At 39.0% G+C, this 27,265-nt stretch overlaps 1 protein-coding gene across 1 annotated transcript in view; it reads right to left on the bottom strand.

Moving 5' to 3' along the window:
* Positions 1-3,862: 3,862 nt before the first annotated feature.
* The window catches only part of chordc1b (cysteine and histidine-rich domain (CHORD) containing 1b), a 33,949-nt gene continuing 10,546 nt past the window's right edge, over positions 3,863-27,265 (bottom strand). The window contains exons 6-10 of the mRNA XM_071362899.1: positions 15,627-15,756; positions 12,862-12,967; positions 11,864-11,983; positions 10,914-10,976; positions 3,863-8,900 (exon numbers count right to left, since the gene is read on the bottom strand). Of these exons, the coding sequence (XP_071219000.1) occupies positions 8,724-8,900; positions 10,914-10,976; positions 11,864-11,983; positions 12,862-12,967; positions 15,627-15,756 (596 nt within the window). The 3' untranslated portion in view covers positions 3,863-8,723. The remainder of the gene's footprint in view (positions 8,901-10,913; positions 10,977-11,863; positions 11,984-12,861; positions 12,968-15,626; positions 15,757-27,265) is intronic.

Raw genomic sequence — 27,265 nt, 5'->3', positions numbered from 1 at the left:
AACATGTATTTACAACATTATCTAAACCCAAAATATGTATTTTCAAAGTGTTTTTAATCCCTCTTTTGCGGGGGGGGGGGGGGGGGGATCACAGTAAATATCTCTGTCAGGATATTCTATATTAGATCACAGTAGATCTCTGTCATGATATTCTATATTAGATCACAGTAGATCTCTGTCAGGATATTCTATTTAGATCACAGTAGATCTCTGTCAGGATATTCTATATTAGATCACAGTAGATCTCTGTCAGGATATTCTATATTAGATCACTGTAGATCTCTTTGTCAGGATATTCTATATTAGATCACAGTAGATCTCTCTGTCAGGATATTCTATATTAGATCACAGTAGATCTCTGTCAGTATATTCTATATTAGATCACAGTAGATCTCTGTCAGGATATTCTATTTAGATCACAGTAGATCTCTCTGTCAGGATATTCTATATTAGATCACAGTAGATCTCTCTGTCAGGATATTCTATATTAGATCACAATGGATAAAATCAAATCAAACTTTATCTGTCACATGTACCAAATACAACAAGTGTTTTTACCGTGAAATGCTTACTTACAAGCCCGTAACCAACAGTGCAGTTCAATAAGAGTTAAGAAAATATTTACTAAGTAGACTAAACTAAAATAAAAAGTAATAATAAAAAGTAACACAATAACAATAACGAGGCTATATACAGGTGTCACCGGTACCGAGTCAGTGTGCAGGGGTATTTGTATTTATTATGGATCCCCATTAGCTACTGCCAAAGCAGCAGCTACTCTTCCTGGGGTCCAGAAAAATGAAGGCAGTTTATACAATTTTAAAACATTAGAATACATTCACAGATTTTACAACACACTGTGTGCCCTCAGGCCCCTACTCCACCACTACCACATATCTACGGTACTAAACCCATGTGTATGTAGAGTGCGTATATTATCGTGTGTGTGTAACGGATGTGAAATGGCTATCTAGTTAGCGGTGATGCGCTATAATAGCCTTTCAATCGGTGACGTCACTTGCTCTGAAACCTTGAAGTAGTGGTTCCCCTTGCTCTGCAAGGGCCGCGGCTTTTGTGGAGCGATGGGTAACGTTGTTGATGTGTGCAGAGGGTCCCTGGTTCGAGCCCGGGTATGGGCGAGGGGACGGACGTAAAGGTAAACTGTTACGTGTGTGTGTGTGTGTGTCTGTGCCAATGTTTGTGTCTTCACAGTCCCCGCTGTCGTGTCTTTGGCATCATTAAACTGAAGACTGTTAGTTTATCAAATCGATTCTCTGTTATTTAATAACTAACTAAATAATCACAGAAATGCATAAAACAGTAGATGTGGTTACAAGGAAATGACAGTGGATGTGCCCTAGTGGGCTAAACCGGTATGGCGGCTTGGTGGACAAAAGGGAAGTGGGTGTAGACTGAGAAAGGCGGGAATTACGCAAATGAATCACTACACACTTGATAATTCTAACAATTTAAATGCTAATCCTTTGCACATGAACGCTCACTCATTCGGGAATAATTGCAATCAATACATATATTTACGCTCAGTGCGTCATCGTGCTCTCTTTTGGAAAGTTTGTTTCTGTTGGAGAGTTTGTCCGCCCTCTCTCGCTCTCTCTGCCGTTGTTAGAATGGATGGTTCAGAGTAACATTCAGCAATGTTGTTATAGAATAGATGTTTCGGCGGTTGTCGGTCTTCGCATTCACGGGTACATATTTACTAGCTGCAGACTAATAATTAGTATCAAAGAGTAGCTCTTATTCTGTCGGATCAATAGTCTCAGAGTTTAACCACGTGGTATGGTTACAAGATTGAGCAATCTACCCTTAGCTTATACTCAGGTTTATGGTCTGTCCTCAAACCTTAGCCCTCTCGGTTATCGAGGTAAGCTGGTCTCTCCTCAAACCTTAGCCCTCTCGGTTATCGAGGTAAGCTGGTCTCTCCTCAAACCTTAGCCCTCTCGGTTATCGAGGTAAGCTGGTCTCTCCTCAAACCTTAGCCCTCTCGGTTATCGAGGTAAGCTGGTCTCTAGTCAAACCAGAACATGAATATTGTTCAGTTCTCAAGTTCTGTGAGGTGGAAGAAATTCCTTTGTTCTCTCTATGAAAACTCACTCTCTCTCTATACTGTGGCCATGAGGAGAGAACTCCTCCAGGAATTTATGACCTGCCTAACAGAACCTGTTGGTAGGGGGTGAGAGAGAGGAGGGAATGGTACTCTCTATCCCCAAAGAGAGTAACGTCATGACACCGCTGTTCCATAAGGTGTTTTTTTAATCTATTTTTTAAATCAAATTTTACTGCTTGCGTCAGTTACTTGATGTGGAATAGAGTTCCATGTAGTCATGGCTCTATGTAGTACTGTGCACCTCCCATAGTCTGTTCTGGACTTGGGGACTGTGAAGAGACCTCTTGTGGCATGTCTTGTGGGGTATGCATGGGTGTCTGAGCTGTGTGCCAGTAGTTTAAACAGACCTCTGGTGGCATGTCTTGTGGGGTATGCATGGGTGTCTGAGCTGTGTGCTAGTAGTTTAGACAGGCCTCTGGTGGCATGTCTTGTGGGGTATGCATGGGTGTCTGAGCTGTGTGCCAGTAGTTTAGACAGGCAGCTCCGTGCATTCAGCATGCCAACACTTCTTACAAAAACAAGTCGTGATGAAGTCAATCTCTCCTTAACTTTGAGTCAGGAGAGATTGACATTAATATTAGCTCTCCGTGTACATCCAAGGGCCAGCCGTGCTGCCCTGTTCTGAGCGAATTGCAATCTTCCTAAGTCCTTTTTTGTGGCACCTGACCACACGACTGAACAGTAGTCCAGGTGTGACAAAACTAGAGCCTGTAGGACCTGTCTTGTTGATAGTGTTGTTAAGAAGGCAGAGCATCGCTTTATTATGGACAGACTTCTCCCCATCTTAACTACTACTGCATAAATATGTTTTGACCATGGCAGTTTACAATCTAGTGTTACTCCAAGCAGTACAGTCATCTCAACTTACTCAATTTCCACAAGATTTATTACAAGATTTAGTTGAGGTTTAGGGTTTAGTGAGTGTTTTGTTCCAAATACAATGCTTTTAGTTTTAGAAATATTTAGGGCTAATTTATTCCTTTCCACCCACTCTGAAACTAACTGCAGCTCTTTGTTAAATGTTGCAGTCATTTCAGTTACTGTAGTAGCTGACGTGTATAGTGTTGAGTCATCCGCATACATAGAAACTCTGGCTTTACTCAAAGTCAGTAGAATGTCGTTAGTAAAAATTGAAAAAGGCAAGGGGCCTAAACAGCTGCCCTGGGGAATTCCTGATTCTAACTGGACATGCCACTGACTTTGAGTAAAGCCAGAGATTGTTACCCCAGGAAATCTTAAGTCTTATTACATACAGCCGGGAAGAACTATTGGATATAAGAGCAATGTCAACTTACCAACATTATGACCAGGAATACGACTTTCACGAAGCAGATCCTCTCTTCGGACCACCACCCAGGACAATGGATCTAATCCCAGCAGCATGTATTCATGTATTCAGACTGTAAAGGTGTTTCATGTATTCAGGCTGTAAAGGTGTTTCATGTATTCAGACTGTAAAGGTGTTTCATGTATTCAGACTGTACAGGTGTTTCATGTATTCAGGCTGTAAAGGTGTTTCAGACAAGATACTCTGGCTGTGTCTCAAATGGCGCATTATTCCCTTACTGAACCTTTATCGAGAGGTCACAGGTCGACCTGATTGACAGGGAAGTCCCGCTACAGAGGAATAGGGGCTCTGTTAGAATGGGTATTTATTGGTTTTAATGTGAAGGAAGGCTTGAAGCAGGTAAACAGCAACGTGTAGTAAAACAGTACATACTGGTCGTGTGTATCGAATTTTGTATTTAAATGAAAAACTTTATTGTTGGTACAGTTCAAATGGATCCTAAAGCTTACAGCCTTGTCGGTCAACTACAGAGTTATTTAATCAGCTGGTTGAGATTATATAACGTATTAAAGATATTGAACACGTGGAGACATTCCCAATTCTATACATCATATAGAAACGCTGTACTTGCACACATCTGGGCTGTATTCATCAGTCACAATAGCAACATGTTCTGTAACGGAAACAGCTTCAGGTGTTTGTCAGTGTTTTTGTTGTTTGATGCCTTAGATGAAATGTATTCAGACAAAATCTCCAAATTCTATATACATTAGATTAAACGTATTCAGGCATTCCCGAAGTCTACCTCCAAGCATCTACAACAGATGGAATGGAATATACGGCTCCGACAGACCAACATGCAGTGTTTCCTAATATTCAGATGAAGGCATAGTGAGTTCAGATTTGGGCTATTTCATCATAGGTAGACCTGATTCCAATACGTTACGCCCATGGACTGATATCGCAGGTAGACCTGATTCCAATACGTTACGCCCATGGACTGAGATATCGCATCCCTGTATCTGTCCCAATTATGGCGTCTGAGAGCCTCAGTGGCGCTGCCCATGCTATCTCCATTTTGAAGTAGTCCATTTTCTTCTTCTATTTCTATGTTGGTAAACAAACTAAAAGGGTGCACACTGCCCCCTGGAGGGTGTTGTCTGAACAGGTTTAAAGACAAGGTTGGTGATTTACTGCCCCCTGGAGGGTGTTGTCTGAACAGGTATAAAGACAAGGTTGGTGATTTACTGCCCCCTAGAGGGTGTTGTCTGAACAGGTATAAAGACAATGTTGGTGATTTACTGCCCCCTGGAGGATGTTGTCTGAACAGGTATAAAGACAAGGTTGGTGATTTACTGCCCCCTGGAGGGTGTTGTCTGAACAGGTATAAAGACATGGTTGGTGATTTACTGCCCCCTGGAGTTATGGAATGTTTACTCACCAGTATAATTAATTGGCTGATCCCTCGTTGATGACCCGGATGGAATCATGTGATCCTTCATTAACCCATAGGAAGCCCCACCCAGTCGACTACTTCAAAACTGGTGTACGCCCCCCCCAATGGCCCTGCCCATGCTGAAACATCTATACGGTTACCCTTTGTGAGCTCAGACGACCCTGTGCTGTAGTGTAAAGGAATGCAACGTACGTGTGTGTTCAGGTCATGTTTTTTGAACACTGTTGTTCTCAGTTGGGTGTTTCAGAAAATGACAATGACAGCCAAGGTCTTGAGCATTAACCTTTTGTATCCTGGAGCCTATTGGTGCAGGGTGAAGTTGCCCCTAGATTGCTGATTTTGGGTCAGTTTATCATTTAGTTTATAATGGTTAAGATTTAGGATTGAGGAATCTGATTTTAGATCTGTACCTAGCGAAAACTGACCCTAGATCTGTACCCAGGGAAACTGATCCTAGATCTGTACCTAGGGTAAACTGATCCTAGATCTGTACCCAGGGGAAACTGATCCTATATCTGTACCCAGGGGAAACGGATCCTAGATCTGTACCCAGGGGAAACGGATACTAGATCTGTACCCAGGGGAAACTGATACTATATCTGTACCCAGGGGAAACTGATCCTAGATCTTTACCCAGGGGAAACTGATCCTATATCTGTACCCAGGGGAAACGGATCCTAGATCTGTACCCAGGGGAAACTGATACTAGATCTGTAGCTAGGGGAAACTGATCCTAGATCTGTACCTAGGGGAAACGGATACTAGATCTGTACCCAGGGGAAACTGATCCTAGATCTGTACCTAGGGGAAACTGATACTATATCTGTACCCAGGGGAAACTGATACTATATCTGTACCCAGGGGAAACTGATCCTAGATCTGTACCTAGGGGAAACTGATCCTAGATCTGTACCCAGGGGAAACTGATCCTAGATCTGTACCCGGGTGAAACTGATCCTAGATCTGTACCCGGGGGAAACTGATCCTTGATCTGTACCCGGGGGAAACTGATACTAGATCTGTACCCAGAGGAAACTGATCCTAGATCTGTACCCGGGGGAAACTGATCCTAGATCTGTACCCAGAGGAAACTGATCCTAGATCTGTACCCAGGGGAAACTGATACTAGATCTGTACCCAGGGGAAACTGACCCTAGATCTGTACCCAGGGGAAACTGATCCTAGATCTGTACCCAGGGGAAACTGATCCTAGATCTGTACCTAGGGGAAACTGACCCTAGATCTGTACCTAGGGAAACTGATCCTAGATCTGTACCCAGGGGAAACTGATCCTAGATCTGTACCTAGGGGAAACTGACCCTAGATCTGTACCCAGAGGAAACTGATCCTAGATCTGTACCTAGGGGAAACTGACCCTAGATCTGTACACAGGGGAAACTGACCCTAGATCTGTACCCAGGGGAAACGGATCCTATATCTGTACCCAGAGGAAACTGATCCTAGATCTGTACCTAGGGGAAACTGATCCTATATCTGTACCCAGGGGAAACTGATACTAGATCTGTACCTAGGGGAAACTGATACTAGATCTGTACCTAGGGGAAACTGATACTAGATCTGTACCCAGGGGAAACTGATCCTAGATCTGTACCCAGGGGAAACTGATCCTAGATCTGTAGCTAGGGGGAACTGACCCTAGATCTGTACCTAGGGGAAACTGATCCTAGATCTGTACCCAGGGGAAACTGACCCTAGATCTGTACCCAGGGGAAACTGATACTAGATCTGTACCCAGAGGAAACTGATCCTAGATCTGTACCTAGGGGAAACTGACCCTAGATCTGTACACAGGGGAAACTGATCCTAGATCTGTACCCAGGGGAAACTGATACTAGATCTGTACCCAGAGGAAACTGATCCTAGATCTGTACCTAGGGGAAACTGATCCTATATCTGTAGCCAGGGGAAACTGATACTAGATCTGTACCTAGGGGAAACTGATACTAGATCTGTACCCAGGGGAAACTGATACTAGATCTGTACCCAGGGGAAACTGATACTAGATCTGTACCCAGGGGAAACTGATCCTAGATCTGTAGCTAGGGGGAACTGACCCTAGATCTGTAGCTAGGGGGAACTGATCCTAGATCTGTACCCAGGGGAAACTGATCCTAGATCTGTAGCTAGGGGAAACTGATCCCAGATCTGTACCTAGGGGAAACTGATCCTAGATCTGTACCCAGGGGAAACTGACCCTAGATCTGTAGCTAGGGGAAACTGATCCTATATCTGTACCCGGGGGAAACTGATCCTAGATCTGTACCCGGGGGAAACTGATCCTAGATCTGTACCCAGGGGAAACTGATCCTAGATCTGTAGCTAGGGAAACGTCACCTTGGCGCTCCTCACTACCAACCATGTTTAACTGCCATGTTTGAAACCCATTGCAAAACAAACAACCCATCTGAATACTGAGTTGAACAAGAGTCTGACAAATACAACCATTATAATCTCAGCCTACACATTCTATACCTTAACATTACATGCAAACTGTCCAGAAAGAGATTTAAACATGACATGAAACAGAGGTGGAATGCAGACAGATTTTCATTGAAAAACACAACCTATTCCCCATCTTTCTGAGGGGTAAGCAGAAGACACCTTTTCCGTTGACTCAAAAAATAAAATGAACTAATTAGTATTATAAGTATTTTCCTGGGGCGGCAGCGTAGCCTAGTGGTTAGAGACAGGTAGCCTAGTGGTTAGAGCAGGTAGCCTAGTGGTTAGAGCAGGTAGCCTAGTGGTTAGAGCAGGTAGCCTAGTGGTTAGAGCAGGTAGCCTAGTGGTTAGAGCGTTGGACTAGTAACCGAAAGGTTGCAAGTTAGAATCCCCGAGCCGACAAGGTAAAAAAAAATCTGTCGTTCTGCCCCTGAACCAGACAGTTAACCTGCTGTTCCTAGGCCGTCATTGAAAATAAGAATTTGTTCTTAACTGACTTGCCTAGTTAAATGAAGGTAAAATAATATATATTTTTGGGCTCAATATAAGCACGGGTCAAAAGTAGTGCACTATTTTTAACAGTGTCTATATAGCGTACTACTGTTGACCAGTGCTTATATTTAGAAAAATACTTATAATATTAATTAGTCCATTTTATTTTTCAGTCAACGGAATCTATATAGGGACTAGGGTGTCAGAGCCCTGAGTGCCCTGGACTAAAGTAGTGCACTATAGAGAGACTAGGGTGCCATTTGGGATACACACATACAGATAGATGATATGGATAAATGAGGAAACGTTTCGAGCATCGGATCCCATGCTATCAGTTGATATCAGTCTGAGGATGTTGACCCTCAACACGGAGGTTGGGTAGAGGCAAGGCAAGGCAGGGGTGGCATGATTGGTCCTACAGTACGTGTGCTGCTTAGAGAGAGAAGTGGAGAGGTGAAAGAGAGAGAGAGAGAGAGAGAGAGAGAGAGAGAGAGAGAGAGAGAGAGAGAGAAAGAGAGAAAGAGAGACAGAGACAGAGAGAGAGAGAGAGAGAGAGAGAGAGAGAGAGAGAGAGAGAGAGACAGACACAGAGAGACAGAGAGACACAGAGAGAGAGAGAGAGAGGTAGAGAGAGAAGGAGAGAGAGAGAGAGAGAGAGACAGAGACAGAGACAGAGACAGAGACAGAGAGAGAGAGAGAGAGAGAGAGAGAGAGAGAGAGAGAGAGACAGAGACAGAGACAGAGACAGAGAGATAGAGCGGTTGAGTGGAGACTAGTCAATGTTCCCATGAGTGCCATGTCGGACTACAATGTGTGGGTTGAGTTCTAGCAGACGGACATATACCATACTGCCAATCAATCAACCAATCAATCAGTGCAGTCCTTTCATTGTCACTGCATCTTCAATCGAGCTCCTCCTCGTCTTCACTATCACTCTCGTCCTCTTCTTTCTCCTCCTCTTTGGGAGGTGCGGGGGGCGGCAGGTCCAGTCGGGCCCAGGACATGGGTTCAGACTTCCTCATAGCTACCTCTATCTTAGCTGCCATCATGTTGACCACACTCTTACTGACATCGATCACCTGGAGAGAGAGGAGTAGGAAGAGAGGAGAAGAGATGAGAGTAGAGGGCGCTTTAGAACGAATTCATACTGTATGAAAGGAAATCGCCCTACATTTGAATAAAGCGTGTTAATATTGCGCTGGAATAAAGTCAGTATAGTAGAGACATAGTATAGTAGAGACATAGTATAGTATAGACATATTATAGTATAGACATAGTAAGTATATTATATACATAGTATAGTATAGACATAGTATAGTATATACATAGTATAGTATAGACGTACTAAGTATAGTATAGGAATAGTATAGTATAGACATAGTATAATATATACATTGTATAGTATAGACATAGTATAGTATATACATAGTATAGTATAGACATATTATAGTATAGACATAGTAAGTATAGTATAGACAAATTATAGTATAGTATAGACATAGTAAGTATAGTATATACATAGTAAGTATATTATAGTATAGTAGGTATAGTATACACATAGTATAGTATAGACACAGTAAGTATATTATAGTATAGTAGGTGTAGTATAGACATAGTAAGTATATTATAGTATAGTAGGTGTAGTATAGACATAGTATAGTATAGACACAGTAAGTATATTATAGTATAGTAAGTATAGTATAGACATAGTAAGTATAGTATAGTATAGACATAGTAAGTATAGTATAGTATAGACATAGTAAGTATAGTATAGACATAGTACGTATATTATAGTATAGTAGATAAAGTATAGACATAGTAAGTATATTATAGTATAGTAGGTGTAGTATAGACATAGTACGTATATTATGGTATAGTAGGTGTAGTATAGACATAGTCAGTATATTATAGTATAGTAGGTGTAGTATAGACATAGTATAGACATATTATAGTATAGTATAGACATAGTAAGTATAGTATAGACATAGCATAGTATAGACATAGTAAGTATAGTATAGACATAGCATAGTATAGACATAGTACGTATATTATAGTATAGTAGGTGTAGTATAGACATAGTATAGTATAGTATAGACATATTATAGTATAGTATAGACATAGTAAGTATATTATAGTATAGTAGGTGTAGTATATACATAGTAAGTATGTTATAGTATAGTAGGTATAGTATAGACATAGTAAGTATAGTATAGACATAGTATAGTATAGCAATAGTATAGTCATAGTAAGTCTAGTATAGACATAGTAAGTATATTATAGTATAGTAGGTATAGTATAGACATAGTATAGTATAGACATAGTATAGACATAGTAAGTATAGTATAGACATAGTATAGCAATAGTATAGTATAGACATAGTAAGTATAGACATAGTACGTATAGTATAGACATAGTACGTATAGTATATACATAGTAAGTATATTATAGTATAGTATGTATAGTATAGACATAGTATAGTATAGACATAGTATAGACATAGTAATTATAGTATAGTATAGACATAGTATAGTACGTATAAACATAGTAAGTATATTATAGTAATAGTATAGTATATACATAGTAAGTATAGTATAGTAATAGTATAGTATATACATAGTACATATAGTATGGACATAGTAAGTATAGTATAGACATAGTAAGTGTAGTATAGACATAGTATAGTATAGACATAGTAAGTGTAGTATAGACATAGTATAGTATAGACATAGTAAGTGTAGTATAGACATAGTAAGTGTAGTATAGACATAGTATAGTATAGACATAGTACTTGTAGTATAGACATAGTATAGTATAGACATAGTAAGTGTAGTATAGACATAGTAAGTATAGACATAGTGTAGTATAGACCCGTGTTTCCCAAACGCGGTCCTCTAGACCCCAAGAGGACCACGTTCTGGTTTTTACCTCAACACTACACAGCTGAGTCAAAGCTTGATGATGAGTTGATTACTTGAATCAGCTGTGTAGTGCTGGGGGGGGGGGCAAAAACCAAAACGTGAACACAGGTGTGACCCCGGGACCGAGTTTGGGAAACGCCTGGTCTAGATGTATAGCATTATAGTAGTACTCACCCCCCACAAGTTAATCTTCTGCTCAAACTCCTTCTCTCCATCAAAGATAATGTGGATGTTGAGCTGTGGAGGAGAATGGTCTACATCAGGTACTACTGCAGTGAGAATACAGGGCCTGTGTGTGTGTGTCAGGGTGTTACTGTTCCCTCTACATAGCTGCTGCTGTTGGTTCTACCAACTTTGCTTATTTGAGCTGTTCTTGACATAATATAGACTTGGTCTTTTACCAAATAGGGCTATCTTCTGTATACCACGCCTACCTTGTCACTTCACAACTGATCGGCTCAAACGCATTAATAAGGAAAGAAATTCCACAAATTAACTTTTAACAAGGCACACCTGTTAATTGGAATGCATTCCAGGTGGCTACGTCAGGAAGCTGGTTGAGAGAATGCTAAGACTGCGCAAAGCTGTCATCAAGGCAAAGATTGGCTATTTGGAGAATCTCAAATATAAAAAAATATTTTTATTTGTTTAACCCTTTTTTGGTTACTACATGATTCCATATGTGTTATTTCATAGTTGCGATGTCTTAACTATTATTCTACAATGTTGAAAATAGTAAAAATTAAGAAAAACAATGAATGAGTAGGTAGTATAGCCCTCTTTTCCTGCCTTTAAATACCTCTCTATATACCCCTCAATGTGTGTGTGTGTGTGTGTGTGTGTGTGTGTGTGTGTGTGTGTGTGTGTGTGTTTAAATATTCTTGTGGGGTCCAGATGTCCCCACAAGAATAGTAAACAAACAAAAAAATGTACCAACTGTGGACATTTTGTTAGTCCCCACAAGGTCAAATTATATTTTTAGGGGACTTAGGGTTAAGGTTAGAATTACGGGTTAGGAACTAGGGTTCGTTTTTTAGGGTTCGGGTTTTTGGGAACATAGTATTTAGAATGGGACTGAATTGTGTGTCCCCACAAGGTTAGTTATACAAGACTGTGTGTCTCACCGTGCAGCTGTTTCCCTCTACGTAACTGACGTCTGGCAGAGAGTTCTTAGCGTAGATGGAGATGATCACCTGACTTCCTGTCTGATGCCAGTCAAACCTGCACGGGACCACTGTCTTACCCTAAACACACACACACACACACACACACACACACACACACACACACACACACACACACACACACACACACACACACACACACACACACACACACACACACACACACACACACACACACACACACACACAGGGTAAGACACATACACACACAGGGTCAGACTCACACAGGGTCAGACTCACACAGGGTCAGACTCACACACACAACAAGGTACGTACACACACACAACAAGGTACGTACACACACACAACAAGGTACGTACACACACACACACACACACACACACACACACACACACAACGGGTACACAAACACACACAACAAGGTACACACACACACACACACACACACACACACACACACACACACAAAAACACTAGAAGTGTATACCATTTATCTGTCCAGTGTGTTTCTGAAACCAGATGGTGGAGATAAACACTCAAGAGTGTGTCCCAATAATCTATTTTCAACCAAAGTGTTCACTTCCCTTCATGGATTTGAAAGGAAATGACTGGAATATGAAAAGTGCTTCTAGCCAAGGCCTTCATCAGTCCGATGGTTTTCAATGTGTGGAGAGTGGTGAACGAGGCACAGAAAGGATGGTTGGAACTCAACCTCTAGCATGCTCTCTGAACAGACCCACCGACCCCCCGACCCCCAACCCACCAACACCCCGACCCACCAACACCCCCGACCTACTGACACCGACCCCCCCGACCCCCAACCCACCAACACCCCGACCCACTGACCCCCCGACCCACCAACACCCCCGACCTACTGACACCCGACCCACCAACACCCCGACCCACCAACACCCCGACCCACCAACACCCCCGACCTACTGACACCCGACCCCCGACCCACTGACCCCCCGACCCACCGTGTCTTTCTTTCTCCAGAGGTGGTTGCCGCGGCTACAGCCCTCCTGTGAGAGGAACGTGTTGAAGTCTGACGTTTTCTTCTTGCAACAGCTCCAGTACTTCATACTGGGAACACACACACACAAAACACACAGACACACACACACACACACACACACACACACACACACACACACACACACACACAGGATTAACGAACTACAAATCTGAAGGGAAAAAGCAGTCAGGAATATGTTATTGTCATCTTTGTAGTTTTAAGGGATTTGCAGTGTCATTAGCTAGTCATCAGCTAGCAAGCACAGCTAGTCATTAGCTAGCAAGCACAGCTAGTCATTAACTAGCAAGCACAGCTAGTCATTAGCTAGCAAGCACAGGTAGTCATTAGCTAGCAAGCACAGCTAGTCATTAGCTAGCAAGCACAGGTAGTCATTAGCTAGCAAGCACAGCTAGTTATTAACTAGATACCACAGCTAGTCATTAGCTGCACCCGCACGCCCGACTAGCATCACCACCCTGGACGGTTCCGACCTAGAATATGTGGACATCTATAAGTACCTAGGTGTCTGGCTAGACTGCAAACTCTCCTTCCAGACTCATATCAAACATCTCCAATCCAAAATCAAATCTAGAGTCGGCTTTCTATTCCGCAACAAAGCCTCCTTCACTCACGCCGTCAAACTTACCCTAGTAAAACTGACTATCCTACCGATCCTCGACTTCGGCGATGTCATCTACAAAATAGCTTCCAATACTCTACTCAGCAAACTGGATGCAGTTTATCACAGTGCCATCCGTTTTGTTACTAAAGCACCTTATACGACCCACCACTGCGACCTGTATGCCCTAGTCGGCTGGCCCTCGCTACATGTTCGTCGTCAGACCCACTGGCTCCAGGTCATCTACAAGGCTATGCTAGGTAAAGTGCCGCCTTATCTCAGTTCACTGGTCACGATGGCTACACCCACCCGCAACACGCGCTCCAGCAGGTGTATCTCACTGATCATCCCTAAAGCCAAAACCTCATTTGGACGCCTTTCCTTCCAGTTCTCTGCTGCCTGCGACTGGAACGAATTGCAAAAATCTCTGAAGTTGGAGACTTTTATCTCCCTCAACAACTTTAAAAATCTGCTATCCGAGCAGCTAACCGATCGCTGCAGCTGTACATAGTCCATCTGTAAACTACCCACCCAATTTACCTACCTCACCCCCCATACTGCTTTTATTTATTTACTTTTCTGCTCTTTTGCACACCAGTATCTCTTCTTGCACATGATCATCTGATGATTTATCACTCCAGTGTTAATCTGCTAAATTGTAATTATTCGATTTATTGCCTACCTCATGCCTTTTGCACACATTGTATATAGATTCTCTTTTTTTTCTACCATGTTATTGACTTGTTTATTGTTTACTCCATGTGTAACTCTGTGTTGTTGTCTGTTCACACTGCTATGCTTTATCTTGGCCAGGTCGCAGTTGCAAATGAGAACTTGTTCTCAACTAGCCTACCTGGTTAAATAAAGGTGAAATAAATAAAAATAAATAAATAAAAATTAGCTAGATACCACAGCTAGTCATTAGCTAGTAAGCACAGGTTGTCATTAGCTACTCATTAGCGAGTCATTAGCTAGCAAGCACAGTTAGTCATTAGCTAGTAAGCACAGCTAGTCATTAGCTAGTAAGCACAGCTAGTCATTAGCTAGTAAGCACAGCTAGTCATTAGCTAGCAAGCACATTTAGTCATTAGCTAGTAAAAATAGCTAGTCATTAGCTAGTAAGAATAGCTAGTCATTAGCTAGTAAGAATAGATAGTCATTAGCTAGTAAGAATAGCTAGTCATTAGCTAACAATCACAGTAGTCATTAGCTAGCTAGTCATTAGCTAGCAAGGACAACTAGTCATTAGCTAGCAAGGACAACTAGTCATTAGCTAGCAAGGACAACTAGTCATTAGCTAGTAAGCACAACTAGTCATTAGCTAGCAAGGACAACTAGTCATTAGCTAGCAAGGACAACTAGTCATTAGCTAGTAAGCACAGCTAGTCATTAGCTAGCAAGCACATTTAGTCATTAGCTAGTAAAAATAGCTAGTCATTAGCTAGTAAGAATAGCTAGTCATTAGCTAGTAAGAATAGCTAGTCATTAGCTAGCAAGCACATTTAGTCATTAGCTAGCAAGGACAACTAGTCATTAGCTAGCAAGGACAACTAGTCATTAGCTAGCAAGGACAACTAGTCATTAGCTAGTAAGAATAGCTAGTCATTAGCTAACAATCACAGTAGTCATTAGCTAGCTAGTCATTAGCTAGCAAGGACAACTAGTCATTAGCTAGCAAGGACAACTAGTCATTAGCTAGCAAGGACAACTAGTCATTAGCTAGTAAGAATAGCTAGTCATTAGCTAGCAAGCACATTTAGTCATTAGCTAGCAAGGACAACTAGTCATTAGCTAGCAAGGACAACTAGTCATTAGCTAGTAAGAATAGCTAGTCATTAGCTAGCAAGCACATTTAGTCATTAGCTAGCAAGGACAACTAGTCATTAGCTAGCAAGGACAACTAGTCATTAGCTAGTAAGAATAGCTAGTCATTAGCTAGCAAGGACAACTAGTCATTAGCTAGCAAGGACAACTAGTCATTAGCTAGTAAGAATAGCTAGTCATTAGCTAGTAAGAATAGCTAGTCATTAGCTAGTAAGCACGGCTGTATACAGAAGATGATATACTCTTTGTGGTGTGTGTGGTGTGTGTGTCAGCTGTATATGTACCCTTCATGGAAGATGGGTACTCCAGCGTGGAAGAGACACAGTTGGTCGTTGCTGGCAGGGCCCTCAAAGCTTCGGGCACAGCCTCCATTCTTACACAGTGTCCCTACCTTCACCACATCATCATCCTCAACTGGAGAACAGACAAATGGAAAACTAGTTACTGTGATGTCCTGATGTAATGAAGACTAGTTACTGTTATGTCCTGATGTAATGGCGACTAGTTACTGTTATGTCCTGATGTAATGAAGACTAGTTACTGTTATGGCCTGATGTAATGAAGACTAGTTACTGTTATGGCCTGATGTAATGAAGACTAGTTACTGTTATGTCCTGATGTAATGAAGACTAGTTACTGTTATGGCCTGATGTAATGAAGACTAGTTACTGTTATGGCCTGATGTAATGAAGACTAGTTACTGTTATGTCCTGATGTAATGAAGACTAGTTACTGTTATGGCCTGATGTAATGAAGACTAGTTACTGTTATGTCCTGATGTAATGAAGACTAGTTACTGTTATGTCCTGATGTAATGAAGACTAGTTACTGTTATGTCCTGATGTAATGAAGACTAGTTACTGTTATGTCCTGATGTAATGAAGACTAGTTACTGTTATGTCCTGATGTAATGAAGACTAGTTACTGTTATGTCCTGATGTAATGAAGACTAGTTACTGTTATGTATGTAATGAAGACTAGTTACTGTTATGTCCTGATGTAATGAAGACTAGTTACTGTTATGGCCTGATGTAATGAAGACTAGTTACTGTTATGTCCTGATGTAATGAAGACTAGTTACTGTTATGTCCTGATGTAATGAAGACTAGTTACTGTTATGTCCTGATGTAATGAAGACTAGTTACTGTTATGGCCTGATGTAATGAAGACTAGTTACTGTTATGTCCTGATGTAATGAAGACTAGTTACTGTTATGTCCTGATGTAATGAAGACTAGTTACTGTTATGGCCTGATGTAATGAAGACTAGTTACTGTTATGTCCTGATGTAATGAAGACTAGTTACTGTTATGTCCTGATGTAATGAAGACTAGTTACTGTTATGTACTGATGTAATGAAGACTAGTTACTGTTATGTCCTGTCCTGATGTAATGAAGACTAGTTACTGTTATGGCCTGATGTAATGAAGACTAGTTACTGTTATGTCCTGATGTAATGAAGACTAGTTACTGTTATGTCCTGATGTAATGAAGACTAGTTACTGTTATGGCCTGATGTAATGAAGACTAGTTACTGTTATGTCCTATACTGATGTAATGAAGACTAGTTACTGTTATGGCCTGATGTAATGAAGACTAGTTACTGTTATGGCCTGATGTAATGAAGACTAGTTACTGTTATGTCCTGATGTAATGAAGACTAGTTACTGTTATGTCCTGATGTAATGAAGACTAGTTACTGTTATGTCCTGATGTAATGAAGACTAGTTACTGTTATGTCCTGTCCTGATGTAATGAAGACTAGTTACTGTTATGGCCTGATGTAATGAAGACTAGTTACTGTTATGGCCTGATGTAATGAAGACTAGTTACTGTTATGTCCTGATGTAATGAAGACTAGTTACTGTTATGTCCTGATGTAATGAAGACTAGTTACTGTTATGTACTGTACTGAGGTTATGAAGACTAGTTACTGTTATGTCCTGATGTAATGAAGACTAGTTACTGTTATGTCCTGATGTAATGAAGACTAGTTACTGTTATGTACTGTACTGAGGTTATGAAGACTAGTTACTGTTATGTCCTGATGTAATGAAGACTAGTTACTGTTATGTCCTGTACTGAGGTTATGAAGACTAGTTACTGTTATGTACTGTACTGAGGTTATGAAGACTAGTTACTGTTATGTCCTGATGTAATGAAGACTAGTTACTGTTATGTCCTGTACTGAGGTTATGAAGACTAGTTACTGTTATGTACTGTACTGAGGTTATGAAGACTAGTTACTGTTATGTCCTGATGTAATGAAGACTAGTTACTGTTATGTCCTGATGTAATGAAGACTAGTTACTGTTATGTCCTGATGTAATGAAGACTAGTTACTGTTATGTCCTGATGTAATGAAGACTAGTTACTGTTATGTCCTGATGTAATGAAGACTAGTTACTGTTATGGCCTGATGTAATGAAGACTAGTTACTGTGATGGCCTGATGTAATGAAGACTAGTTACTGTGATGGCCTGATGTAATGAAGACTAGTTACTGTTATGTCCTGATGTAATGAAGACTAGTTACTGTTATGTCCTGATGTAATGAAGACTAGTTACTGTTATGTCCTGATGTAATGAAGACTAGTTACTGTTATGGCCTGATGTAATGAAGACTAGTTACTGTTATGTCCTGATGTAATGAAGACTAGTTACTGTTATGTCCTGATGTAATGAAGACTAGTTACTGTTATGTCCTGATGTAATGAAGACTAGTTACTGTTATGGCCTGATGTAATGAAGACTAGTTACTGTTATGTCCTGATGTAATGAAGACTAGTTACTGTTATGTCCTGATGTAATGAAGACTAGTTACTGTTATGTCCTGATGTAATGAAGACTAGTTACTGTTATGTCCTGATGTAATGAAGACTAGTTACTGTTATGTCCTGATGTAATGAAGACTAGTTACTGTTATGTCCTGATGTAATGAAGACTAGTTACTGTTATGTCCTGATGTAATGAAGACTAGTTACTGTTATGTCCTGATGTAATGAAGACTAGTTACTGTTATGGCCTGATGTAATGAAGACTAGTTACTGTTATGTCCTATACTGATGTAATGAAGACTAGTTACTGTTATGTCCTGATGTAATGAAGACTAGTTACTGTTATGTCCTGATGTAATGAAGACTAGTTACTGTTATGTCCTGATGTAATGAAGACTAGTTACTGTTATGTCCTATACTGATGTAATGAAGACTAGTTACTGTTATGTCCTGATGTAATGAAGACTAGTTACTGTTATGTCCTGATGTAATGAAGACTAGTTACTGTTATGTCCTGATGTAATGAAGACTAGTTACTGTTATGGCCTGATGTAATGAAGACTAGTTACTGTTATGTCCTGATGTAATGAAGACTAGTTACTGTTATGTCCTGATGTAATGAAGACTAGTTACTGTTATGTCCTGATGTAATGAAGACTAGTTACTGTTATGTCCTGTCCTGATGTAATGAAGACTAGTTACTGTTATGTCCTGTCCTGATGTAATGAAGACTAGTTACTGTTATGTCCTGATGTAATGAAGACTAGTTACTGTTATGTCCTGATGTAATGAAGACTAGTTACTGTTATGGCCTGATGTAATGAAGACTAGTTACTGTTATGTCCTGATGTAATGAAGACTAGTTACTGTTATGTCCTGATGTAATGAAGACTAGTTACTGTTATGGCCTGATGTAATGAAGACTAGTTACTGTTATGTCCTATACTGATGTAATGAAGACTAGTTACTGTTATGTCCTGATGTAATGAAGACTAGTTACTGTTATGTCCTGATGTAATGAAGACTAGTTACTGTTATGTCCTGATGTAATGAAGACTAGTTACTGTTATGGCCTGATGTAATGAAGACTAGTTACTGTTATGTCCTGATGTAATGAAGACTAGTTACTGTTATGTCCTGATGTAATGAAGACTAGTTACTGTTATGTCCTGATGTAATGAAGACTAGTTACTGTTATGTCCTGATGTAATGAAGACTAGTTACTGTTATGTCCTGATGTAATGAAGACTAGTTACTGTTATGGCCTGATGTAATGAAGACTAGTTACTGTTATGTCCTATACTGATGTAATGAAGACTAGTTACTGTTATGTCCTGATGTAATGAAGACTAGTTACTGTTATGTCCTGATGTAATGAAGACTAGTTACTGTTATGTCCTGATGTAATGAAGACTAGTTACTGTTATGTCCTATACTGATGTAATGAAGACTAGTTACTGTTATGTCCTGATGTAATGAAGACTAGTTACTGTTATGTCCTGATGTAATGAAGACTAGTTACTGTTATGTCCTGATGTAATGAAGACTAGTTACTGTTATGGCCTGATGTAATGAAGACTAGTTACTGTTATGTCCTGATGTAATGAAGACTAGTTACTGTTATGTCCTGATGTAATGAAGACTAGTTACTGTTATGTCCTGATGTAATGAAGACTAGTTACTGTTATGTCCTGATGTAATGAAGACTAGTTACTGTTATGGCCTGATGTAATGAAGACTAGTTACTGTTATGTCCTGATGTAATGAAGACTAGTTACTGTTATGGCCTGATGTAATGAAGACTAGTTACTGTTATGTCCTGATGTAATGAAGACTAGTTACTGTTATGTCCTGATGTAATGAAGACTAGTTACTGTTATGTCCTGATGTAATGAAGACTAGTTACTGTTATGTCCTGATGTAATGAAGACTAGTTACTGTTATGTCCTGATGTAATGAAGACTAGTTACTGTTATGTCCTGATGTAATGAAGACTAGTTACTGTTATGGCCTGATGTAATGAAGACTAGTTACTGTTATGTCCTGATGTAATGAAGACTAGTTACTGTTATGGCCTGATGTAATGAAGACTAGTTACTGTTATGTCCTGATGTAATGAAGACTAGTTACTGTTATGTCCTGATGTAATGAAGACTAGTTACTGTTATGTCCTGATGTAATGAAGACTAGTTACTGTTATGGCCTGATGTAATGAAGACTAGTTACTGTTATGTCCTGATGTAATGAAGACTAGTTACTGTTATGTCCTGATGTAATGAAGACTAGTTACTGTTATGTCCTGATGTAATGAAGACTAGTTACTGTTATGGCCTGATGTAATGAAGACTAGTTACTGTTATGTCCTGATGTAATGAAGACTAGTTACTGTTATGTCCTGATGTAATGAAGACTAGTTACTGTTATGTCCTGATGTAATGAAGACTAGTTACTGTTATGTCCTGATGTAATGAAGACTAGTTACTGTTATGTCCTGATGTAATGAAGACTAGTTACTGTTATGTCCTGATGTAATGAAGACTAGTTACTGTTATGTCCTGATGTAATGAAGACTAGTTACTGTTATGTCCTGATGTAATGAAGACTAGTTACTGTTATGGCCTGATGTAATGAAGACTAGTTACTGTTATGTCCTATACTGATGTAATGAAGACTAGTTACTGTTATGTCCTGATGTAATGAAGACTAGTTACTGTTATGTCCTGATGTAATGAAGACTAGTTACTGTTATGTCCTGATGTAATGAAGACTAGTTACTGTTATGTCCTATACTGATGTAATGAAGACTAGTTACTGTTATGTCCTGATGTAATGAAGACTAGTTACTGTTATGTCCTGATGTAATGAAGACTAGTTACTGTTATGTCCTGATGTAATGAAGACTAGTTACTGTTATGGCCTGATGTAATGAAGACTAGTTACTGTTATGTCCTGATGTAATGAAGACTAGTTACTGTTATGTCCTGATGTAATGAAGACTAGTTACTGTTATGTCCTGATGTAATGAAGACTAGTTACTGTTATGTCCTGTCCTGATGTAATGAAGACTAGTTACTGTTATGTCCTGTCCTGATGTAATGAAGACTAGTTACTGTTATGTCCTGATGTAATGAAGACTAGTTACTGTTATGTCCTGATGTAATGAAGACTAGTTACTGTTATGGCCTGATGTAATGAAGACTAGTTACTGTTATGTCCTGATGTAATGAAGACTAGTTACTGTTATGTCCTGATGTAATGAAGACTAGTTACTGTTATGGCCTGATGTAATGAAGACTAGTTACTGTTATGTCCTATACTGATGTAATGAAGACTAGTTACTGTTATGTCCTGATGTAATGAAGACTAGTTACTGTTATGTCCTGATGTAATGAAGACTAGTTACTGTTATGTCCTGATGTAATGAAGACTAGTTACTGTTATGGCCTGATGTAATGAAGACTAGTTACTGTTATGTCCTGATGTAATGAAGACTAGTTACTGTTATGTCCTGATGTAATGAAGACTAGTTACTGTTATGTCCTGATGTAATGAAGACTAGTTACTGTTATGTCCTGATGTAATGAAGACTAGTTACTGTTATGTCCTATACTGATGTAATGAAGACTAGTTACTGTTATGTCCTGATGTAATGAAGACTAGTTACTGTTATGTCCTGATGTAATGAAGACTAGTTACTGTTATGTCCTGATGTAATGAAGACTAGTTACTGTTATGGCCTGATGTAATGAAGACTAGTTACTGTTATGTCCTGATGTAATGAAGACTAGTTACTGTTATGTCCTGATGTAATGAAGACTAGTTACTGTTATGGCCTGATGTAATGAAGACTAGTTACTGTTATGTCCTATACTGATGTAATGAAGACTAGTTACTGTTATGTCCTGATGTAATGAAGACTAGTTACTGTTATGTCCTGATGTAATGAAGACTAGTTACTGTTATGTCCTGATGTAATGAAGACTAGTTACTGTTATGTCCTATACTGATGTAATGAAGACTAGTTACTGTTATGTCCTGATGTAATGAAGACTAGTTACTGTTATGTCCTGATGTAATGAAGACTAGTTACTGTTATGTCCTGATGTAATGAAGACTAGTTACTGTTATGGCCTGATGTAATGAAGACTAGTTACTGTTATGTCCTGATGTAATGAAGACTAGTTACTGTTATGTCCTGATGTAATGAAGACTAGTTACTGTTATGGCCTGATGTAATGAAGACTAGTTACTGTTATGTCCTGATGTAATGAAGACTAGTTACTGTTATGTCCTGATGTAATGAAGACTAGTTACTGTTATGTCCTGATGTAATGAAGACTAGTTACTGTTATGTCCTGATGTAATGAAGACTAGTTACTGTTATGTCCTGATGTAATGAAGACTAGTTACTGTTATGGCCTGATGTAATGAAGACTAGTTACTGTTATGTCCTATACTGATGTAATGAAGACTAGTTACTGTTATGTCCTGATGTAATGAAGACTAGTTACTGTTATGTCCTGATGTAATGAAGACTAGTTACTGTTATGTCCTGATGTAATGAAGACTAGTTACTGTTATGTCCTATACTGATGTAATGAAGACTAGTTACTGTTATGTCCTGATGTAATGAAGACTAGTTACTGTTATGTCCTGATGTAATGAAGACTAGTTACTGTTATGTCCTGATGTAATGAAGACTAGTTACTGTTATGGCCTGATGTAATGAAGACTAGTTACTGTTATGTCCTGATGTAATGAAGACTAGTTACTGTTATGTCCTGATGTAATGAAGACTAGTTACTGTTATGTCCTGATGTAATGAAGACTAGTTACTGTTATGTCCTGATGTAATGAAGACTAGTTACTGTTATGGCCTGATGTAATGAAGACTAGTTACTGTTATGTCCTGATGTAATGAAGACTAGTTACTGTTATGGCCTGATGTAATGAAGACTAGTTACTGTTATGTCCTGATGTAATGAAGACTAGTTACTGTTATGTCCTGATGTAATGAAGACTAGTTACTGTTATGTCCTGATGTAATGAAGACTAGTTACTGTTATGTCCTGATGTAATGAAGACTAGTTACTGTTATGTCCTGATGTAATGAAGACTAGTTACTGTTATGTCCTGATGTAATGAAGACTAGTTACTGTTATGGCCTGATGTAATGAAGACTAGTTACTGTTATGTCCTGATGTAATGAAGACTAGTTACTGTTATGGCCTGATGTAATGAAGACTAGTTACTGTTATGTCCTGATGTAATGAAGACTAGTTACTGTTATGTCCTGATGTAATGAAGACTAGTTACTGTTATGGCCTGATGTAATGAAGACTAGTTACTGTTATGTCCTATACTGATGTAATGAAGACTAGTTACTGTTATGTCCTGATGTAATGAAGACTAGTTACTGTTATGTCCTGATGTAATGAAGACTAGTTACTGTTATGTCCTGATGTAATGAAGACTAGTTACTGTTATGTCCTATACTGATGTAATGAAGACTAGTTACTGTTATGTCCTGATGTAATGAAGACTAGTTACTGTTATGTCCTGATGTAATGAAGACTAGTTACTGTTATGTCCTGATGTAATGAAGACTAGTTACTGTTATGGCCTGATGTAATGAAGACTAGTTACTGTTATGTCCTGATGTAATGAAGACTAGTTACTGTTATGTCCTGATGTAATGAAGACTAGTTACTGTTATGTCCTGATGTAATGAAGACTAGTTACTGTTATGTCCTGATGTAATGAAGACTAGTTACTGTTATGGCCTGATGTAATGAAGACTAGTTACTGTTATGTCCTGATGTAATGAAGACTAGTTACTGTTATGGCCTGATGTAATGAAGACTAGTTACTGTTATGTCCTGATGTAATGAAGACTAGTTACTGTTATGTCCTGATGTAATGAAGACTAGTTACTGTTATGTCCTGATGTAATGAAGACTAGTTACTGTTATGTCCTGATGTAATGAAGACTAGTTACTGTTATGTCCTGATGTAATGAAGACTAGTTACTGTTATGTCCTGATGTAATGAAGACTAGTTACTGTTATGGCCTGATGTAATGAAGACTAGTTACTGTTATGTCCTGATGTAATGAAGACTAGTTACTGTTATGGCCTGATGTAATGAAGACTAGTTACTGTTATGTCCTGATGTAATGAAGACTAGTTACTGTTATGTCCTGATGTAATGAAGACTAGTTACTGTTATGTCCTGATGTAATGAAGACTAGTTACTGTTATGGCCTGATGTAATGAAGACTAGTTACTGTTATGTCCTGATGTAATGAAGACTAGTTACTGTTATGTCCTGATGTAATGAAGACTAGTTACTGTTATGTCCTGATGTAATGAAGACTAGTTACTGTTATGGCCTGATGTAATGAAGACTAGTTACTGTTATGTCCTGATGTAATGAAGACTAGTTACTGTTATGTCCTGATGTAATGAAGACTAGTTACTGTTATGTCCTGATGTAATGAAGACTAGTTACTGTTATGTCCTGATGTAATGAAGACTAGTTACTGTTATGTCCTGATGTAATGAAGACTAGTTACTGTTATGTCCTGATGTAATGAAGACTAGTTACTGTTATGTCCTGATGTAATGAAGACTAGTTACTGTTATGTCCTGATGTAATGAAGACTAGTTACTGTTATGGCCTGATGTAATGAAGACTAGTTACTGTTATGTCCTATACTGATGTAATGAAGACTAGTTACTGTTATGTCCTGATGTAATGAAGACTAGTTACTGTTATGTCCTGATGTAATGAAGACTAGTTACTGTTATGTCCTGATGTAATGAAGACTAGTTACTGTTATGTCCTATACTGATGTAATGAAGACTAGTTACTGTTATGTCCTGATGTAATGAAGACTAGTTACTGTTATGTCCTGATGTAATGAAGACTAGTTACTGTTATGTCCTGATGTAATGAAGACTAGTTACTGTTATGGCCTGATGTAATGAAGACTAGTTACTGTTATGTCCTGATGTAATGAAGACTAGTTACTGTTATGTCCTGATGTAATGAAGACTAGTTACTGTTATGTCCTGATGTAATGAAGACTAGTTACTGTTATGTCCTGTCCTGATGTAATGAAGACTAGTTACTGTTATGTCCTGTCCTGATGTAATGAAGACTAGTTACTGTTATGTCCTGATGTAATGAAGACTAGTTACTGTTATGTCCTGATGTAATGAAGACTAGTTACTGTTATGGCCTGATGTAATGAAGACTAGTTACTGTTATGTCCTGATGTAATGAAGACTAGTTACTGTTATGTCCTGATGTAATGAAGACTAGTTACTGTTATGGCCTGATGTAATGAAGACTAGTTACTGTTATGTCCTATACTGATGTAATGAAGACTAGTTACTGTTATGTCCTGATGTAATGAAGACTAGTTACTGTTATGTCCTGATGTAATGAAGACTAGTTACTGTTATGTCCTGATGTAATGAAGACTAGTTACTGTTATGGCCTGATGTAATGAAGACTAGTTACTGTTATGTCCTGATGTAATGAAGACTAGTTACTGTTATGTCCTGATGTAATGAAGACTAGTTACTGTTATGTCCTGATGTAATGAAGACTAGTTACTGTTATGTCCTGATGTAATGAAGACTAGTTACTGTTATGTCCTATACTGATGTAATGAAGACTAGTTACTGTTATGTCCTGATGTAATGAAGACTAGTTACTGTTATGTCCTGATGTAATGAAGACTAGTTACTGTTATGTCCTGATGTAATGAAGACTAGTTACTGTTATGGCCTGATGTAATGAAGACTAGTTACTGTTATGTCCTGATGTAATGAAGACTAGTTACTGTTATGTCCTGATGTAATGAAGACTAGTTACTGTTATGGCCTGATGTAATGAAGACTAGTTACTGTTATGTCCTATACTGATGTAATGAAGACTAGTTACTGTTATGTCCTGATGTAATGAAGACTAGTTACTGTTATGTCCTATACTGATGTAATGAAGACTAGTTACTGTTATGTCCTGATGTAATGAAGACTAGTTACTGTTATGGCCTGATGTAATGAAGACTAGTTACTGTTATGTCCTATACTGATGTAATGAAGACTAGTTACTGTTATGTCCTGATGTAATGAAGACTAGTTACTGTTATGTCCTGATGTAATGAAGACTAGTTACTGTTATGTCCTGATGTAATGAAGACTAGTTACTGTTATGTCCTATACTGATGTAATGAAGACTAGTTACTGTTATGTCCTGATGTAATGAAGACTAGTTACTGTTATGTCCTGATGTAATGAAGACTAGTTACTGTTATGTCCTGATGTAATGAAGACTAGTTACTGTTATGGCCTGATGTAATGAAGACTAGTTACTGTTATGTCCTGATGTAATGAAGACTAGTTACTGTTATGTCCTGATGTAATGAAGACTAGTTACTGTTATGTCCTGATGTAATGAAGACTAGTTACTGTTATGTCCTGATGTAATGAAGACTAGTTACTGTTATGTCCTGATGTAATGAAGACTAGTTACTGTTATGGCCTGATGTAATGAAGACTAGTTACTGTTATGGCCTGATGTAATGAAGACTAGTTACTGTTATGTCCTGATGTAATGGCGACTAGTTACTGTTATGTCCTGATGTAATGAAGACTAGTTACTGTTATGTCCTGATGTAATGAAGACTAGTTACTGTTATGTCCTGATGTAATGAAGACTAGTTACTGTTATGTCCTGATGTAATGAAGACTAGTTACTGTTATGTCCTGATGTAATGAAGACTAGTTACTGTTATGGCCTGATGTAATGAAGACTAGTTACTGTTATGTCCTGATGTAATGAAGACTAGTTACTGTTATGTCCTGATGTAATGAAGACTAGTTACTGTTATGGCCTGATGTAATGAAGACTAGTTACTGTTATGTCCTGATGTAATGAAGACTAGTTACTGTTATGTCCTGATGTAATGAAGACTAGTTACTGTTATGTCCTGATGTAATGAAGACTAGTTACTGTTATGTCCTGATGTAATGAAGACTAGTTACTGTTATGTCCTGATGTAATGAAGACTAGTTACTGTTATGTACTGTACTGAGGTTATGAAGACTAGTTACTGTTATGTCCTGATGTAATGAAG

The sequence above is a fragment of the Salvelinus alpinus genome, chromosome 24 (assembly GCF_045679555.1).
Source record: "Salvelinus alpinus chromosome 24, SLU_Salpinus.1, whole genome shotgun sequence".
Taxonomy (NCBI): domain Eukaryota; kingdom Metazoa; phylum Chordata; class Actinopteri; order Salmoniformes; family Salmonidae; genus Salvelinus; species Salvelinus alpinus.
The sequence above is the reverse complement of the archived record's forward strand: the minus strand, read 5'-3'. Positions and strand labels throughout refer to the sequence as shown.